Genomic DNA, 17,122 nt, shown 5'->3' with positions numbered 1-17,122 from the left:
ATCTATTTTTTAGCCTATTTTTATTTAATAATCAGTATGTATCTTCTTAATTATAATAAACGTGCAACTGACCTCCATGCATTTGTCTCATGTTTTTTTTTTTTACTGTGATTCTTCATTTTTTATAAACATTTATCATATTGGATGTAACAAATAGTTTTCTGTTATGATTATTGATTAGTTATCTCTCCGATTAGTATAGTTTAGTTTACTAGAGCAGTGGCTGGTTGCATAAACTGCTTAGTCTTAAAAGTTAGTCATCTAATTTTTCACAAGTCAGTTTCATAAAAAGGTACATTGGTCTAATTTAAATCTGAAAAGTAAGACTCATTCGCCCTATTGCTAGTTGGTCAGATTAGTTCTTAAGACACAGTCTTAACTTTTTTCAAATGGTCATTGTCATTTTTTTTTTTTTTTTTTTTTTTTGAGATTTCAAATACAAATGAATGAATGTGTTTTTTTTTTACATTCACACACACCAAATTTGATAATATTATATAAGTGTGTTCAGGTTAGTCTTAGAATGTTTCAGGTGGTCGTTAAGTGATTCCCCGGCTTTAGAATAATTGTGATTGTTTTAATATTGATAGTTAATATAGTTTTATGGACATTTTTAAAAATATTAAAACACCTTTTAATAAATAATATTTTTTAAATAAAAATAAAATATATTTTATATTTTAAAGTAAAGAAAATCAAAAGGTTTGAAATATGCAACTGACCTCCATACATTTGTTTTTTGTTCAGTGATTCTACATGTAATCTCTTATAAATATTTATCATATTGGATGTAACAAATTATTTTCTGTTATGAAAGTTTGTTATTATTAAGTTTTTTTTTTTTTTTACATTAACATATACCAAATGTAATCATATTATATCATGCTTTCAATACATCAAGCTGATCTAAAATCGTGAAAGTAATTGTGATTATTTTAACACTGATAACTTACATTTTTAACAGTAGGAAAAATATGTGCATATAGTTTTGTGAACATTTAAAAAAATATATTAAAAAAGATGTCATTTTTAAATACAGTAAATATAATAAAAAGTTAATATTTTACATTTGTTTATGACAATATAAAAGCAAGTTATTTGACATAATTGTGTGTTTTTAATGTTAATTAATGTTAATTTGGTTGTCTTTATACCTGAACAAGACTATTGTTAAATGAGTCATTTTGTCTGTTCCAGCAATTGTGCATCAAACAGCACAATCGGATCATGCCGGAAACAATGGCATATTTGCATGAAAGTCCCTTTTAGGCAGAATTGTTGAAGTCAACTGCCTTTACTCCAGAGAAGTGACTTTGTTTAATGGTTGACTAATGTGTCTGAGATATTTATTATGAATCCACAAGAGTGGGGATTCCCGGTAGATGTGTGTAAATACTCAAAAGGTGCTTGCTTGAGCACATCCTGGACTTGTTGCTCACTTCCGGCTCAACCTGTTCGACCTGATCTACTACTGGCCATGTTTACTCAGGCCTGTAAGAGAGAAACAATGTTGTGTTTGAACAGGACAGAACGCACTGCACAATGTCTGTGGTGATGCTGCATTCATACTTCCAGAAGCACATTACTGTTAAGCTCAGAGCTCATCACTTGATTCCAGACGGTCATGTTGAATCAATTATGAATGGTATCTTTCATTTCAGTGATATAAGCATTTACTGGTTCATGTTACATAGCAACTGATCGCATGTTGTTGTATTCATTTTGCTCTAGTGAAACAAATCTTCTTGTCACATAGTGTGCTTTCAACAGAGATGCCCTCAGATGAAGATGTTGATGAACAAAGCTCACACTGCATAACCTCACGTCGTTCATTGAGACCTAAATCAGATATGCCTGCACATGTAATGGCAATGACATCATCAGCAGGGTGGCTTTTACAAACCTGTGGTTGATACGGGAAGCATGTCGTGTATGCAAATAATCCATTTTGTAGAAATGTTTAACATTTTTCTCTCTTCACCATTGTTGCAGTGCTTTATTATTCACTGACCTAATTACTAACTTAATCTTTGCGTCCATAAAAAAAGTATTTTTTATATAGAACTGTCCAAATGTTTCTTATGCTGATCAATGCTTCATTTATTTTCAAAAACAAAGTAATATTGTGAAATATTATAACAATTTAAAGTAATTGTTTATTTGAATATATTTTAAAATGTAATTTATTCCTGTGATGCAAAGCTGAATTTTCAGCATCATTACTCCAGTCTTCAGAGTCACATGATCCTTCAGAAATCATTTTAATATCCTAATTTCAAGAAACATTTCTTATTATTAACAATGAAAGCAGCTTTATATTTTTTGTGGAAACAGTGATACATTTTCTCAGAATTCTTTTATGAATAAAGTTAAAAAGAACTGCATTTATTTGAAATAGAAATCTTTTTTAACATTAGTTACAAATGTCTTAACTGTCACTTGTGATCAATTTAATGTGTCCTTGCTGAATAAAAGAATTAATTTCTTAAAAAAGAAAGTTATATATATAAAATATATATATAAAACATATATATATATGAAGAGTTCAGATTCAAAAGCCTCTAAGTGCCATCTGAAATTTTCTTCTAGAATGATCATTTTTATCAAGCTTGTATATTTAAGTTCAGTAATTTCACTTAAATGGCAATGAAATTTACCTATGAATTGTCATTTAAGTGAAGTGATTTTGTACATATATTTGTCTTCCTCCACACTGTAGCGTTCAGGATAGTGATAGTCTTCTGACCATGCATGGCTGAGGGTGTTGTGGCAGCTTTGATGTGGTGGTGTCACATGACCTGGTCCAGCAGGTAACTGTAGTGCTCCATGTCACCGTTATCTGGCTGTCTGGACCAGCCCTGACTGACACCTCAGCTTACCTCACGCGCTGAATGTCTTCACCACAGTCTCCATCTCTGCTCCTAACTCTCTCACGACAGACGTCCACCCGCTGATGATCTGCACTCACGATAACAACAGCAGTGTCCATATCAGTGTTCATACATGCAGACAAACATGAACTTCCTACACAATAGAGTGGATGCTCACACATTCACAAGCAATGATTGCTCAGCATTTCCCTTTGTGAAACTGTTTGACATTTTAGGGTAAAAGTTAAGCAAGATTTAGATTATACTAGATTACAAACACCAGCATCATCTCTATAGCATTCCAGTTTGTATATATAGTTTGTATATTCCAGTCCAATACTTACTCATACTTTTTGATGCTGGATAGTAAAAAGCTACTACTACTTCAAAAGTAATAAAAATAAGATACAATTATATATATACTATATTGCCAAAATTATTGGGACACCCGTCCAAATCATTGAATTCAGTTGTTACAATCACTTCCATGGCCACAGTTGTATAAAATCAAGCACCTAGGCATGCAGACGCTTCTACAAACATTCGTGAAAGAATTGGTCACACTCAGGAGCTCAGTGAATTCCAGCGTGGTACCGTGATATGTTGCCACCTGTGCAATAAGTCCATTCGTGAAATTTCCTCACTTCTAAATATTCCACAGTCAACTGTTAGTGGGATTATAACAAAGTGTAAGCAATTGGGAACAGCAGCAACTCAGCCACGAAGTGGTAAACCACGTAAAAAAAAAATCACAGAGCGGGGTCAGCGTATGCTGAGGCTCACAGTGCGCAGAAGTCGCCAACTTTCTGCAGAGTCAACAGCTACAGACCTCCAAACTTTGTGTGGCCTTCAGATTAGCTCAAGAACAGTGCGTAGAGAGCTTCATGGAATGGGTTTCCATGGCCGAGCCGCTGCATCCAAGCCTTACATCACCAAGTGCAATGCAAAGCGTCGGATGCAGTGCTGTAAAGCACACCAACCACTGGAGTCTAGAGCACTGGAGACGTGTTCTCTGGAGTGACGAATCTCGCTTCTCTGTCTGGCAATCCGATGGACGAGTCTGGGTTTGGTGGTTTCCGGGAGAACGTTACTTGCCTGACTGCATTGTGCCAAGTGTAAAGTTTGGTGGAGGGGGGATTATGGTGTGGGGCTGTTTTTCAGGGGTTGGGCTTGGCCCTTTAGTTCCAGTGAAAGGAACTCTTAATGCTTCAGCACACCAAGACATTTTGGGCAATTTCATGCTCCCAACTTTGTGGGAACAGTTTGGGGATGGCCCCTTCCTGTTCCATCATGACTGCGCACCAGTGCACAAAGCAAGGTCCATAAAGACATGGATGAGCGAGTTTGGTGTGGAGGAACTTGACTGGCCTGCACAGAGTCCTGACCTCAACCCGATAGAACACCTTTAGGATGAATTAGAGCGGACACTGCGAGCCAGGCCTTCTCGTCCAACATCAGTGCCTGACCTCACAAATGCGCTTTTTTTTAAACCTTTATTTAACCAGGAGAGAAGACTCACTGAGAACCTCTTTTACAGGAGTGTCCTGGCCAAGAACGCTTCTAGAAGAATGGTCAAAAATTCCCATAAACACACTCCTAAACCTTGTGGAAAGCCTTCCCAGAAGAGTTGAAGCTGTTATAGCTGCAAAGGGTGGGCAAAAAAAAAAACTATGGATTAAGAATGGGATGTCATTAAAGTTCATGTGCATGTAAAGGCAGGCGTCCCAAAACTATAGTGTGTGTATGTGTTGGCACTATAGTGTGTGTGTGTGTATATATATATATATACACACATATACACTCACCTAAAGGATTATTAGGAACACCTGTTCAATTTCTCATTAATGCAATTATCTAATCAACCAATCACATGGCAGTTGCTTCAATGCATTTAGGGGTGTGGTCCTGGTCAAGACAATCTCCTGAACTCCAAACTGAATGTCAGAATGGGAAAGAAAGGTGATTTAAGCATTTTTGAGCGTGGCATGGTTGTTGGTGCCAGACGGGCCGGTCTGAGTATTTCACAATCTGCTCAGTTACTGGGATTTTCACGCACCACCATTTCTAGGGTTTACAAAGAATGGTGTGAAAAGGGAAAAACATCCAGTATGCGGCAGTCCTGTGGGCGAAAATGCCTTGTTGATGCTAGAGGTCAGAGGAGAATGGGCCGACTGATTCAAACTGATAGAAGAGCAACTTTGACTGAAATAACCACTCGTTACAACCGAGGTATGCAGCAAACCATTTGTGAAGCCACAACACGCACAACCTTGAGGCGGATGGGCTACAACAGCAGAAGACCCCACCGGGTACCACTCATCTCCACTACAAATAGGAAAAAGAGGCTACAATTTGCACGAGCTCACCAAAATTGGACAGTTGAAGACTGGAAAAATGTTGCCTGGTCTGATGAGTCTCGATTTCTGTTGAGACATTCAGATGGTAGAGTCAGAATTTGGCGTAAACAGAATGAGAACATGGATCCATCATGCCTTGTTACCACTGTGCAGGCTGGTGGTGGTGGTGTAATGGTGTGGGGGATGTTTTCTTGGCACACTTTAGGCCCCTTAGTGCCAATTGGGCATCGTTTAAATGCCACGGCCTACCTGAGCATTGTTTCTGACCATGTCCATCCCTTTATGACCACCATGTACCCATCCTCTGATGGCTACTTCCAGCAGGATAATGCACCATGTCACAAAGCTCGAATCATTTCAAATTTGTTTCTTGAACATGACAATGAGTTCACTGTACTAAAATGGCCCCCACAGTCACCAGATCTCAACCCAATAGAGCATCTTTGGGATGTGGTGGAACGGGAGCTTCGTGCCCTGGATGTGCATCCCACAAATCTCCATCAACTGCAAGATGCTATCCTATCAATATGGGCCAACATTTCTAAAGAATGCTTTCAGCACCTTGTTGAATCAATGCCACGTAGAATTAAGGCAGTTCTGAAGGCGAAATGGGGTCAAACACTGTATTAGTATGGTGTTCCTAATAATCCTTTAGGTGAGTGTATATATACACTGTATATACACACTGTGAATTGTATACATCAATTGTGTAAGAATGGTAGGGAGGGAGCATGAAGAATCATTTTCATACATGAATTTGATTCCAGACTTTAAATTCATCGAAAGTCTTTGGGATGTGCTGGAGGGGACTTTACAGAGTGCTCGACTCTTGCATTGTCAATACAAGCTCTTGACCAAAAATTGATGCACCTCTTGATGGAAATAAATATTACAATATTATTTTCATTAAGAGGTGCATCAACTTTGCATACTGTCTGTATACACTCTGAATACGACTACACGTTTTCACGTGTTTGCCCTATCCTTAACAGCTCTCTCATACAATATGCTCTTGGAGGATGGCTCTGTTCTTGAATTGGATCACTGCAGGCGTCACAAGAGACTGCTTATCGGACTCAGCTATCATGATGATGAAGTAAGAAAGGTAAAAAGAGAGGGATCTTAGCATACCGACCGAAAGGAAAGGGGAGGGCTGGTATCAATTCACCCCTTTTCCCTGCACGTTAAGTGTCTCTAATACCAGTGAAATGATACTGAGGCAACACTTCGTCCGTTTTTAGCAGCGTGTTTCCCTTCGGCTATCACGTATTGCTGTGCTATTCTACCCTTAACCTTGGGGGCCGTATAGACTCCTGTATATCTGATCTGCAAACAGTCATTAACCCCATCGCCTCTGTCACCCCTTCACCTAACCTTCACTGTGGTCTTAACCTGCCTATGACAGCAGCCCTGGATTAACAATTCATCTCGATTTAAGGTAATGCAGACGGTAACTCAATCCTGAATGTTTAAAATTAACACTAATGGGTCTTGAAAAGGGCCTGAGAAGACAGAAATCATTCATGAGGAGAGCTCAGGAAAGACGCACCAGGATGATGTCAATGAAATGATTCATAACTAATGATCAAGGGTGGATCAGGGCAATCAGGGATCATGACCGTGCACCTTTGGACCTTGACTGCATCTTAAATTTGCATTGTGTGATTTAATGCAATGCTCATCATTAAGTGAAGGCCTGTTTATACAAAGAACGATAACTATAAAGAAACTTATCCACCTTATTTTTAACAGCCATTTTATAAATTGAATGTGTCTGGCTTCTGGTGTCAGTTATTTTTAGCTGTAAAACAGCTCGTTATGCTGCTTGATATTGCAAATTGGTATTTCTTACAAAATGTTTTAATGTATTGTCGTAATTATAAAGACATATAGGTACCTATAGCAGATAATGAAGCGGAAGTCTCGAACATTCGCAGAAAATAACTTCCGTGTTGCAAAATAAGACACCAATGCCCGAATCACGATAACGTTCTGTTCATTATAAGTTTAGTCATCTGTCGCTCTAAATGCTCGAGCTCTTTAACGCAGGGTGGATTCTGATTGGCTGTCAATTTTTTTATCAGCTGCGAAAAAATCTTTCTGAAATGATTCCAACGATATCGTTGCTCTGTGCCGTTATCGTTATACAACCCCAAATCCCCAAAAAGTTGGGACATTTTGTAAAATGCGATACAAAATAGAGGCTGTCATTTGTTAATTCTCTTTAACCTGTATTTAACTGACATACAAAGAAAGAATTTTCAAAGTTTTCACTGACCAACTTAAAGCTACACTGTGTGATTTTTACCCCCATCTAGCGGTGAAATTGTATATGACTACCCAGTGAATATTAGTTTCTGTTCCTCTCAATTCCGAGGGCGTTTTAACTCCTACGGTGGCCGTATTATTCCAAGATTAACATGGCTTCCAGTTATCGACTTCGTCCATGACAATAATAAACAATACGTCTAAAATGAATAAAACTACTGGACAGATGTCAGGAGGTAAACGTCACCCTTGGAATCGGCTATCCCAGCATAATCAGATTAGGCTAACGTTACAATGTGTACAAAGTAAAAGCAATTAAAAATAAATAAAATTTACAGTGTCCTTTTTTATATATAGCTTAAAAAATTGCGCCTTTAAAACTATTCATCACCTGTGATCCGTCGCAGCACAGATTTATGTTACAAGTAAACAATACTTTTTCACCATTGACGCGAGGATGAAGTTATAAGTTACTAGAGGTCGTTCTGGCGTTATGCACAACCATGCTATGGTTAGACAAGCAACTATAAAACTTCGAATTTACACAAATGAATTACAACAGGCTGAATTACCTGTCGAGAAGAAAGCAGGCAACCTCGGCGTCCGTTTTAAAATCTTTTCTCCTCATGAGCTCTTTCCATCTGGGAAAAGTTACTCCAATATTGACTATGGTCTTGCTGATTTGTCTGTCGCGTTGATGTTTTAATTCTCTCTTTCAAATGTGAGTACACACGCACACACACACACACCACACTATCTTTCAAATCTGCCGGCACTCGCGAGCTCGCGAGTAATCTCCCCCTCGCATTCGTCACGGTGTCACTGAGTGAAAAACGCAAAAGGCGAAGCTTGAATTTACAGGCATGTCCCTCTTTGGCGAATGTAGTTTCAAGATGGAGGGGCAACATGGCGACCGGCATTCGAACCCCTCACCCGTATGTACTTTCAATGGCAGATTATAAACTTAAGAGAATACTTTATTACTTGAAAGAAGTAAATATACATTAATGAGCACATATATTTTTGAAAGAACTAAGTGTTTTTTGCTAAGAATCAACTAAAAAAGTTACACAGTGTAGCTTTAAGTGTATTTTGTAAATATCTACAAATTTAGATTTTGATGGCTGCTACACACTCCAGAAAAATTGGGACAGAGGCTAAATAAAAGGGAAAAGCTTACAGAATATCCAAGTTAAACTCTTTTGAAATCTTAGTCTGTGTAGGGCAAGGCAGGAGACCTCTGTTGAATGTGTGTGACCTTTGAGCCCTCAGTCAGCACTGCATGAGAAACCATCATGCTACTCTGTTGATTACAGTCACATGGGCTCGGGAGTTCTTTGGAAAACAGTTGTCACTTAAGGGATAGTTCAGCCAAAAATGAAAATTCGGTCATCAATTACAAACCTTCATGTCGTTCCAAACCCGTAAGACCTTCGTTCATCTTCGGAACACAAATGAAGATATTTTTGATGAAATCCGAGAGGTTTCAGTTTCTCCATTGGGAGCAATTGATGATTGCTGTCTGCGGCTATATTATTTATTCATTTATTCTAATCAGCATTTAAGAATAATTCCAGTTTCATTTGACGTTCCTAATATTTAAGTCACTTTGAATAAATGTTTGTGGAATTTTTTTTTTTTTTTTTCAACCAACAGCCTCCACAGAACCTCACACCAACTATGGTGATTACAGGAGACCCATTTGGTGAAAGCAGCATTGCGGTGAAGAAGCTTGCTGATGAACCTGATGACAGTGCCTACTTTGTATTCAACATAAAGTACAAGAAACCAACTAAAAGTAGGCCTACACCGACCTTTCTGCAGTATCTGTTGGGTATTCAGAAGGAGAGCTACAGTTGTGCTGAGGCTTATCAATTACTTCAAATGTCCCGTGTGAATATTCCCAGAGTGAAAATGCTACCATTGACTGCACTGCAGATTGAACTGCACTGTTTTTGAGGAACCTGAAATATATTTTAAAGTTATAAGATATTTGAGTCATATCTATCTTTAACAGTTTTGTCAAGATTTAAATGATGTATAACAATATTAACATTATACATGTGCTTCCAGGAATTAGATGTTTATGTACAGTATTCTGAATGGATTTACTTATTAACTATAAGGTGATTATTTATCGAACTTTTTATTCTATGGATGTTATTGTTGTTTATCAAAAAAATGAAGAACCCTAAAAGGTTCCTCCTGGATCCTTTCATTTTTACAGTGTGGTGTGTCCGTGCAAAGGGCATGGGTGACTTGCATATGTGTGAAGGTACCACTGACGTGGAGGAGTATATTGGGATTGTTCAGAGACATGTAATGGCATCAAGACAACATCTTTCTTGGAAAGCAAGACAATGCCAGGCCTCATTCTGCATGTGCTACAACAGAGTGGCTTCGTAGACACTCTATACTGAAGTGGATGTGCCTGAGTGCCTGCAGTCCAGATCTGTCTCTATTGAAAATGTGTAGCCCATCATGAAAAGGAGAATCAGACAATGATGACCACAGACTGTTGAGCAGCAAGTCTTGCAAAACTTCAACAATTACTATCCTCAATAATTACAAAAAGTGTAATTAAAAGGAAAGGTGATGTGACACAGTAAACATGCCTCTGTCCCAACTTTTTGGGTTGTGTAGCAGCCATCAAAATCAAAAAAAAATTATATTTACGAAATACACTTAAGTTGGTCAGCGAAAATCTTTTCTTTGGACTTTTTTCAGTTAAATAAAGGTTAAAGAAAATTAACAAATCACATATTCTTGATTTTCTGTCCCAGACTTTCTGCATTTGGTCATGCTGCAGTTGTGGTGTTGACATTTAAAACGATTTTTACAATCATATCTTTGTCGTTATTGTTACAGTTATCATCCTTGGTGTAAACGGGCCTCAAAATCTATCGAACACACCTGATATTGTACTTATAGGAGCATGTCAAATTCAAAGTCTAAAACATACAAAATGCAAGCAGCAAGCAAACTAACTAACTAAATAGTGGAATAATGCAGGATTACAAGCCTGTGAATTTATCTAGTTACTGGAGTTAAATCAAGTTACTTTTAATTTACAAGACATGCTAAGTTCATTTATAATGCACAACTTAGCCTATATTGTATTACAAGGGTGTACCAGCCTAGTGTGCTATTTTTAGGGCAGTGTGAAAGTATCATCCAATCAGTCAAAGCAGAAATATTTCAAGACATTAAATGGAGTGGAAATAAAAGCTCTGAATTGGTCTTTAGTGTTGTCCTGTTACTTTTACAATTGATTACCCAATGTTAATTTCAGTGTTGGTTCTTTGTATAACCACTAGAGGTCGACAGAGACTAACTTTTAGACTAACGCTCACCTTTAGGTGAAGAAAACAAGTTCAGGGGTTTTGGTTGAAGGTGTACAGTGTTAAATCGACAACAAGAGGGCAGCAGAGTCAGTGTTATTATTATTATTATTATTTTTACCTGTCTCCTGAGATCCAAAGCAGGAGAAGCAATTCTGTCTGTCAGGGTGAACAGTAGCTGTAGTGTGTTGGTGTGATTTGGATTAGCAGCTGTTGCTAACAAGGAGTCTGAACAGCACTTCTAAGATGCATTTCTTCTCTTCTCCAGCTTGCTTCCTAATCAAGTCGTCAAATAAACAATAAATAATACAATTTAAAAAATCACGTTAAGTGCAACCGAAACGAATCCTGTTTTAAAACTACAAATCCACTCATGCAGCTGAACCATTCAAGCATTCAGACGCGCCTATATCTGAATCGGAGGATTAACATTTTCTTTTTTATAAAACTGTCACAGTATATTTCCTCCAAAATTCTATGCATAAGACCATAAAACATTTCTAATTGTACTATTTTACAACACCACTAACAGTTGTGAACTCAACGCAAAATGCACACCGCAGAATCCCCCCTGCCTCAAAAGCAAAGGTGGTCTGATCTCGCACAGTCCAAAATGGTTATTACGTGGGGGCGATGATAAATATCATGAGCAGTTTCAGAAACATTATCAGGCATTTATCATGTTTACCTCAAGACAGTATCCCCAGTATTACGTTACATACGAAATAAGTCTATAACATGACTATAAACGTAAACATTTAGTGAAAATCGCTTACTTGTTTTAGCCCGGCCTCCCCTATTTTCCACACATGCCCTGCGCGAATCGACTCCGGCTGTCCCTCTTTGTCCGGCAACGAGTAGGCCGTAATTAACATGGCCAATTTCGCGTTTGGGGATAAATATTAAATCGTAAGTCTATTTGACATTGATTGTTTGTCATATGCGGGTTGACATCCATGTCTTGATGCAACAGTCAGGTGTATATGAATGAGCTGTGTGAGCAACGTTTAACGCCTTACCTTGCTTGCTGATGGCTAAACGGCTAACGATAGCTAGAACGCGAATTCAAATCACGTTTGAATTAAATTCAAACCCTTAATGCGTCATTTACAGTCGCATTGCCCGCTCGAATCTAACGCGCTTTAAAATGGGGAGAAGAGCTTGGTATGCTTGTATCTAAATGTCATTTAGACAGCCATCCAGGTAGAAACACATCTGTATGTGATCACATTGCAGGCAGGCAGATGTGTATTCACATTCAGTCCATCCCAATCACTTCTCTTCACGGCTGTTTTTTTGATTAACATTTTCTGGCATATCTGCGATGCTCTACCAGATCGCATTGTTATTTGGGGGTGCACACATGTAAACGTTCAGAGATGACAAATCCGACTCAAAACATGAATGCATCTTTCAGACATGTTGCTGAGTAGGTGCCTGACCTCGTTGGCCCGTCGGTACACTTAAAATTAAGCAATTCACGCGCAATTCCTGGGGCTGCGGGGTGATACTCGTTGGACCCGAGGAGCTTTTCGTCAAATAAACTAATTTCTGTAAATGAACGGTGCCATGGCACCGCACCAACAGTCATTTTAATGGCGGGACAGCAGGCGGGACAGAGTCAAGGAAAACGAGGCAAAGGTAGGAAACTGTCAATCAGCGCATCTCTGTGTCCGAGCGGGAATCCACACAGCTGTGGCTGCAAATCTCCCTTTTCCCTGTCCGCACATGCCTGAATGTTCGGTGGCCTTGTTTTCGTGGGGATCTGTCTTTGGGTAGCTTTATGTCAACCTCGCATCACTTGTCTATCTACGCGTGTTCGTTTGAGTTTTTACACGCATTGCATTCAACTCTCTTTTTTCCCTACGTATTTGCCCTAAAGCAAGCCTCTTTCCGGGGCTCAGGGTTTGGGATCTCTTAAGGGTTGTGTAAATGTTCATCAGCTTTAGAGTGTTGTCTTCAATAGAGATAGACCGATATTGCCTTTTTATGACTGCCTAACGTTACTTATGACAGGTTGATAAAAGTGTCTGATAACTGATTATGCAGAAACATTTGTTTTAAATTCTGTTTTATTTCTGCTTTCTGACACAGGCTACAGTCAAACTTTTTTTATATATAATGTTGTTATATGAATTTTACCATATCACATTTTTTTTGTGATCTAAATGGTCCAAATTTATTTCCATATTTATTTTGGTTCTTCTAATTGTTAATCTACATTTTTCAATTCAGAATGTATGTAAGTGTTATTCTATAATTATTTTTAAAACAACATTAAGTGACTTTACCTGTGAATACTGTAGTTAGGTACTGGTCTTTAGAGACTGACCAAAAAGTGTAGTGTATTAGCGAACCCAATATTGCGGAGTAGTCTACATAAAAATATCAGTCAAACCAATTATCAGTCTATCTCTGATCTTTAGTTTCTTGTCATAAAGTTTAATAACATGGGATACACATTAATTATCAATTTTATTATGATTTGATGTGATTGATTCTCAAAAAGTGTGTGTTTATTGGAGGTGCTGAAGTTGTCTCTAGTTTTTGCATAAAAATATAATAGAAATGAAGACTTAATCAAGACAATAGCTATCTACAATAAGGTTCACAGTTAATGTTAGCAGTGTGACACAATGACCAATGAAATGTAGAATGTCCCTGCTTCCTAAAAGATTTTTGCACGTTTTTGATAGAGCTCAGAACTTTGTTTTTGGTCTAACAGTGTTTCCCTCCCCCATTTTTGTTTATCGTTCCCCTTTTTCCATTTCTGCCTCCACAGGTTCCCAGATGAAGAGCCCAGAGAAAAAGAAGAGGAAGTCCAATGCTCAGGTTAGTTTTTGAATATTTGGTTTTAATGCTTTTTATTCTATTTTATTTGTAGCCTCAGTTGCTGTGTTAGTCTTTTAGTGGACTGACTTCCTCAAGCCGAATATTAACAAGAATAGAAATTAATGACTATCAGTGCATGAAAAATATTAACAATATACTTATTGAATGCAATATAAGACATAAGTCAGTGTCAGCAACTAATTTTCACCCTTTGTGTTTTCTGTTAGGGGGCGGCGTTTTCCCACCTCTCTGAGTTTGCTCCCCCTCCTACTCCAATGGTTGATCACCTGGTGGCCTCTAACCCTTTCGATGATGACTTTGGTCCGCCATCGAGATCTGGAGGAGGGGGTGGTCCGGGTGGTGCCGCTTTTCTGCCCAGTCCAGGGGCTGGTGGAGGTGGCTACGGTGGGCCCGTTCCCGGTCGAATGGGAGGAGGTATGGGATTCATGGGTGGCCCCGGAGGACCTGGAGGTGGACAGCCTGGTCGACGACCCCCTTTTGGTCCACCAACACCAAATGCTGGACCACATCACCCTCTTGGATTTGGCGGCATGACAGGTTTTGGAGGTGGTGGAGGCGGAGGTGGTGGTGGAGGGGGATTTCCACCAGGAGGCCCATCCCAGTTTAATATGCCACCCAATTTCAGCCCTCCCATGCACCCTGGACAGGGCTTCAACCCAATGCTGTCACCTGGAGGAATGGGTGGCGGTCCAGGAGGTGGAGGAGGTCCACCTCATCCAAGGTTTGGGATGCCTCAGCAACAGCCTCCACATGGACAAGGTGGCCATCCCTTCAATAGCCCACCCTTACCTGGTGGCCCTGGCCCTCGCGGGCCTCCACATGGCCCTATGAACCCTATGGGGGGTATGGGAGGTGGAATGAACATGATGGGAATGGGTGGTGGAGGTGGTGGGGGTAATATGGTGGGTGGACACCCTGGGATGCCTCAGCAAGGACAGTTCCCTCCTCCACAAGATGGCCCGTACCCTGGATCAAGTCCTCCTGTTGGTGATGAGGGAAAGAACTTTGGTGGTCCAGGTGGTGGTCCACCTGTTCCCTCTCAACAGCAACCACCTAACCTTAACCCCTCCGGTCCTCCATCCAACAATGCCACCCCTGGTCCGTCCCCAGCCCCTGGACCCCCACAGCCTGGAGGAGGTTTCCCAGGTCATCCAGATGTTGCACAACCCAATCCCAACACTCCAGGACAACCCCAGTCGGCGCCTCAACCCCCCAATCCCAACTCGTCCCCCACAGGCCCACTTAACGGTCCCCAGCCTCAACAAGCGCCAACAAATCAGCATCCTCCACCCAATTCCACTGGCGGTCCCGGCTCCAACACTCCATCCAACCAGCAACAACCAACGCCACCAAACTCCGCTCCAGGGTCAGCATCCTACAATCAGCAGAACAACGCTTCTGGAGGTCCAATGCCAAACCAGCCACCCAACTCCAACCAGAACAACCTTAACAACAGCAGTGGTGGGAACACCCCAGGTAGCAACCCCAATCCTCCATCCAACTCCAACTCTACACCCAACACCCAGTCCCCACTTCCCAGCGGACCCGCTCCACCATCTGCTGGCCCAGGCTCCGGTCCCCCAAAACTAGGTGGAGGCATGGTGTTCCCTTGTGGCCTTTGCTTGTCAGAAGTACATGACGACCAAGAGGCCATCTTGTGTGAGGCCTCTTGCCAACGATGGTTCCATAGAGACTGCACGGGCCTAACTGAGCCAGCGTATGGGCTGCTAACTAGGGAGAGCGCTGCGGTGTGGGCCTGTGACTTTTGCCTCAAGACAAAGGAGATTCAAGCAGTTTATGTGCGCCAGGGACTGGGACAGCTGGTTGCTGCAAATGATGGCTAAGCGAGAGAGGAAGAAGGGGGAAGAGGGATGTTTGATATATTTCTTGGTGCTTCATGTCTTGTGTTTCACGGCGAGGAAGTGAAATGGAATTGAAGAATAAACCTGAGAACCCAGAGGAGAGGAGACTCTGATGCTACTAGTTGCATTTGTTTCTTCACAGCCCTCATAAGCACTTTCAGGGCCCATGTCTTTGAATGAAACGCATTGTACCAGATGTTGGAAATGTTTGTATATAGAATATCATGACACGTTTTCAAAATTCAGCTGTTTTTGATTGATATTTCACTCATTGTCTTCATTTCAACTGGGTGACAAATTTGGAGAAGCAGCTTGATTCTGGCCACAGTGAAAAGTAAATTTGAATATGTATGTACAAGAATTTAACTTTTAGTCTTGTGTGATTATACACATGATCAGCCTCCAAAGAGCTGTCCAATCTCTTTTTCTTTTTTTCCAAAAACCCAACCTCTTGATCTGCTAAGCACTGATGCCAACTTGCTACCTCAAAATTTTGACATGTCTGGCTAAGAATGCTTTGATTAAGGCAAGAGCATACGGTCACCACACAACCTCTCCTCTCAGTGATTTCCATTTCAGTATATCCAAAGGAAACTGGCAGCGTCCTAAAAGACATATAAGACATGTAAATAATCAACATTTGACTGTGTCCGTTGTTGAATACATGGGCCATCCGACAAACTGGGGTCCTGCGATTCTTTGTCAATGAAACTCTAGATTGTTTCTCTTCATGGTCAGCTACTCAATGTTCTTGACACAAAAGTGGACAATGATGGTTGGTGGCATAGCCGATAGCGGTAATCCATAACCATATCAGTGTAGTCTTTGGATTGCATGTAAACCAATGCAGTACTTCGTCAGAACTGTTTTAATCGTTACTTTTACTGTTCCGATTAGGCCACGTCCTGGGCTATGAAGTAGACCAAATAACAGAACGAAATCAAATGTTGTCGCTGAGAATTTCTTTTGTTTTATTTCTACATTTCTGTCCAAGTTGCCTTTTTCTTATTTGTTACTCTTCATGTACCTGTGTGTATGCTGTTCAATGTGCTTGCTCTGGTGCCCTCCATTCGCCAGCGATGTGCAGTAATATGGGGGGTGTTCTGGGCTCTGGCTCTGTACTGAAAGAAGTAAACTGAATTGTTTTTTTTACAAGTCTTTTTTGTGACTTTTATTCTATTAAATTTGGGTTGAAAACCCTCTAAACTAAGTCAAGAAGTTAAGGATATCTGTTTTCTTTAAACATGTTAATTTTCAGCTATTCTTTCTGAAGGGAACCAAAATGAGATTCTATAAATTAGTATTTAAGAAAAATAAATATATTTAATGATTTTATTTGTTCTCTATAAATATAATAAAATGATATTAGGTCAACTCAGATGACTAATTCACCATGGGTTCCCTCTAAAGTGTATTTAGAATTGCAGTTTTTATATGCGAGTAAAGTAAAGTCTGTGGTTTACATTATTTCAAGAGATGTTTTGTTTAACCTAAACCTTAGTCTTGCATTTTGAAGCTGCTGTTTTTAAAAAAAAAAGTAAAAAAAATCTCAAAAACTAAAATAAAACTCC

The 17,122-nt window shown here is 39.8% G+C and overlaps 1 protein-coding gene across 2 annotated transcripts; it reads left to right on the top strand.

The window, feature by feature from the left end:
* The first annotated feature begins 11,641 nt into the window (after positions 1–11,641).
* On the top strand, positions 11,642–16,758 carry pygo2 (pygopus homolog 2). Of its 2 annotated transcripts, none has more exons than XM_079879603.1 (3): positions 11,642–11,745; positions 13,619–13,668; positions 13,896–16,758. In XM_079879603.1, exons 2-3 carry the CDS (start codon positions 13,627–13,629, stop codon positions 15,531–15,533), a joined length of 1,680 nt encoding a protein of 559 aa, XP_079735729.1. In that variant the 5' UTR covers positions 11,642–11,745; positions 13,619–13,626; the 3' UTR covers positions 15,534–16,758. The 2 variants fall into 2 exon arrangements, with proteins under 2 accessions (XP_079735729.1, XP_079735728.1); XM_079879602.1 differs by having other exon boundaries at positions 11,671–12,477.
* The last annotated feature ends 364 nt before the right edge of the window (positions 16,759–17,122 follow it).

The sequence above is a fragment of the Squalius cephalus genome (genome assembly GCF_949319135.1).
Source record: "Squalius cephalus genome assembly, chromosome: 8".
Lineage (NCBI taxonomy): Eukaryota > Metazoa > Chordata > Actinopteri > Cypriniformes > Leuciscidae > Squalius > Squalius cephalus.
This window is presented reverse-complemented; position numbering and strand designations above follow the sequence as displayed.

Excerpts from the sequence above, each read along its gene's own strand:
- pygo2 (XM_079879602.1), top strand. The coding sequence starts at position 12,432 with ATGGCGGGACAGCAGGCGGGACAGAGTCAAGGAAAACGAGGCAAAG. Across the intron at positions 12,478-13,618 it reads TCAAGGAAAACGAGGCAAAG|GTTCCCAGATGAAGAGCCCA; the intron begins GTAGGAAACTGT and ends CTGCCTCCACAG. Across the intron at positions 13,669-13,895 it reads AGAGGAAGTCCAATGCTCAG|GGGGCGGCGTTTTCCCACCT; the intron begins GTTAGTTTTTGA and ends GTTTTCTGTTAG.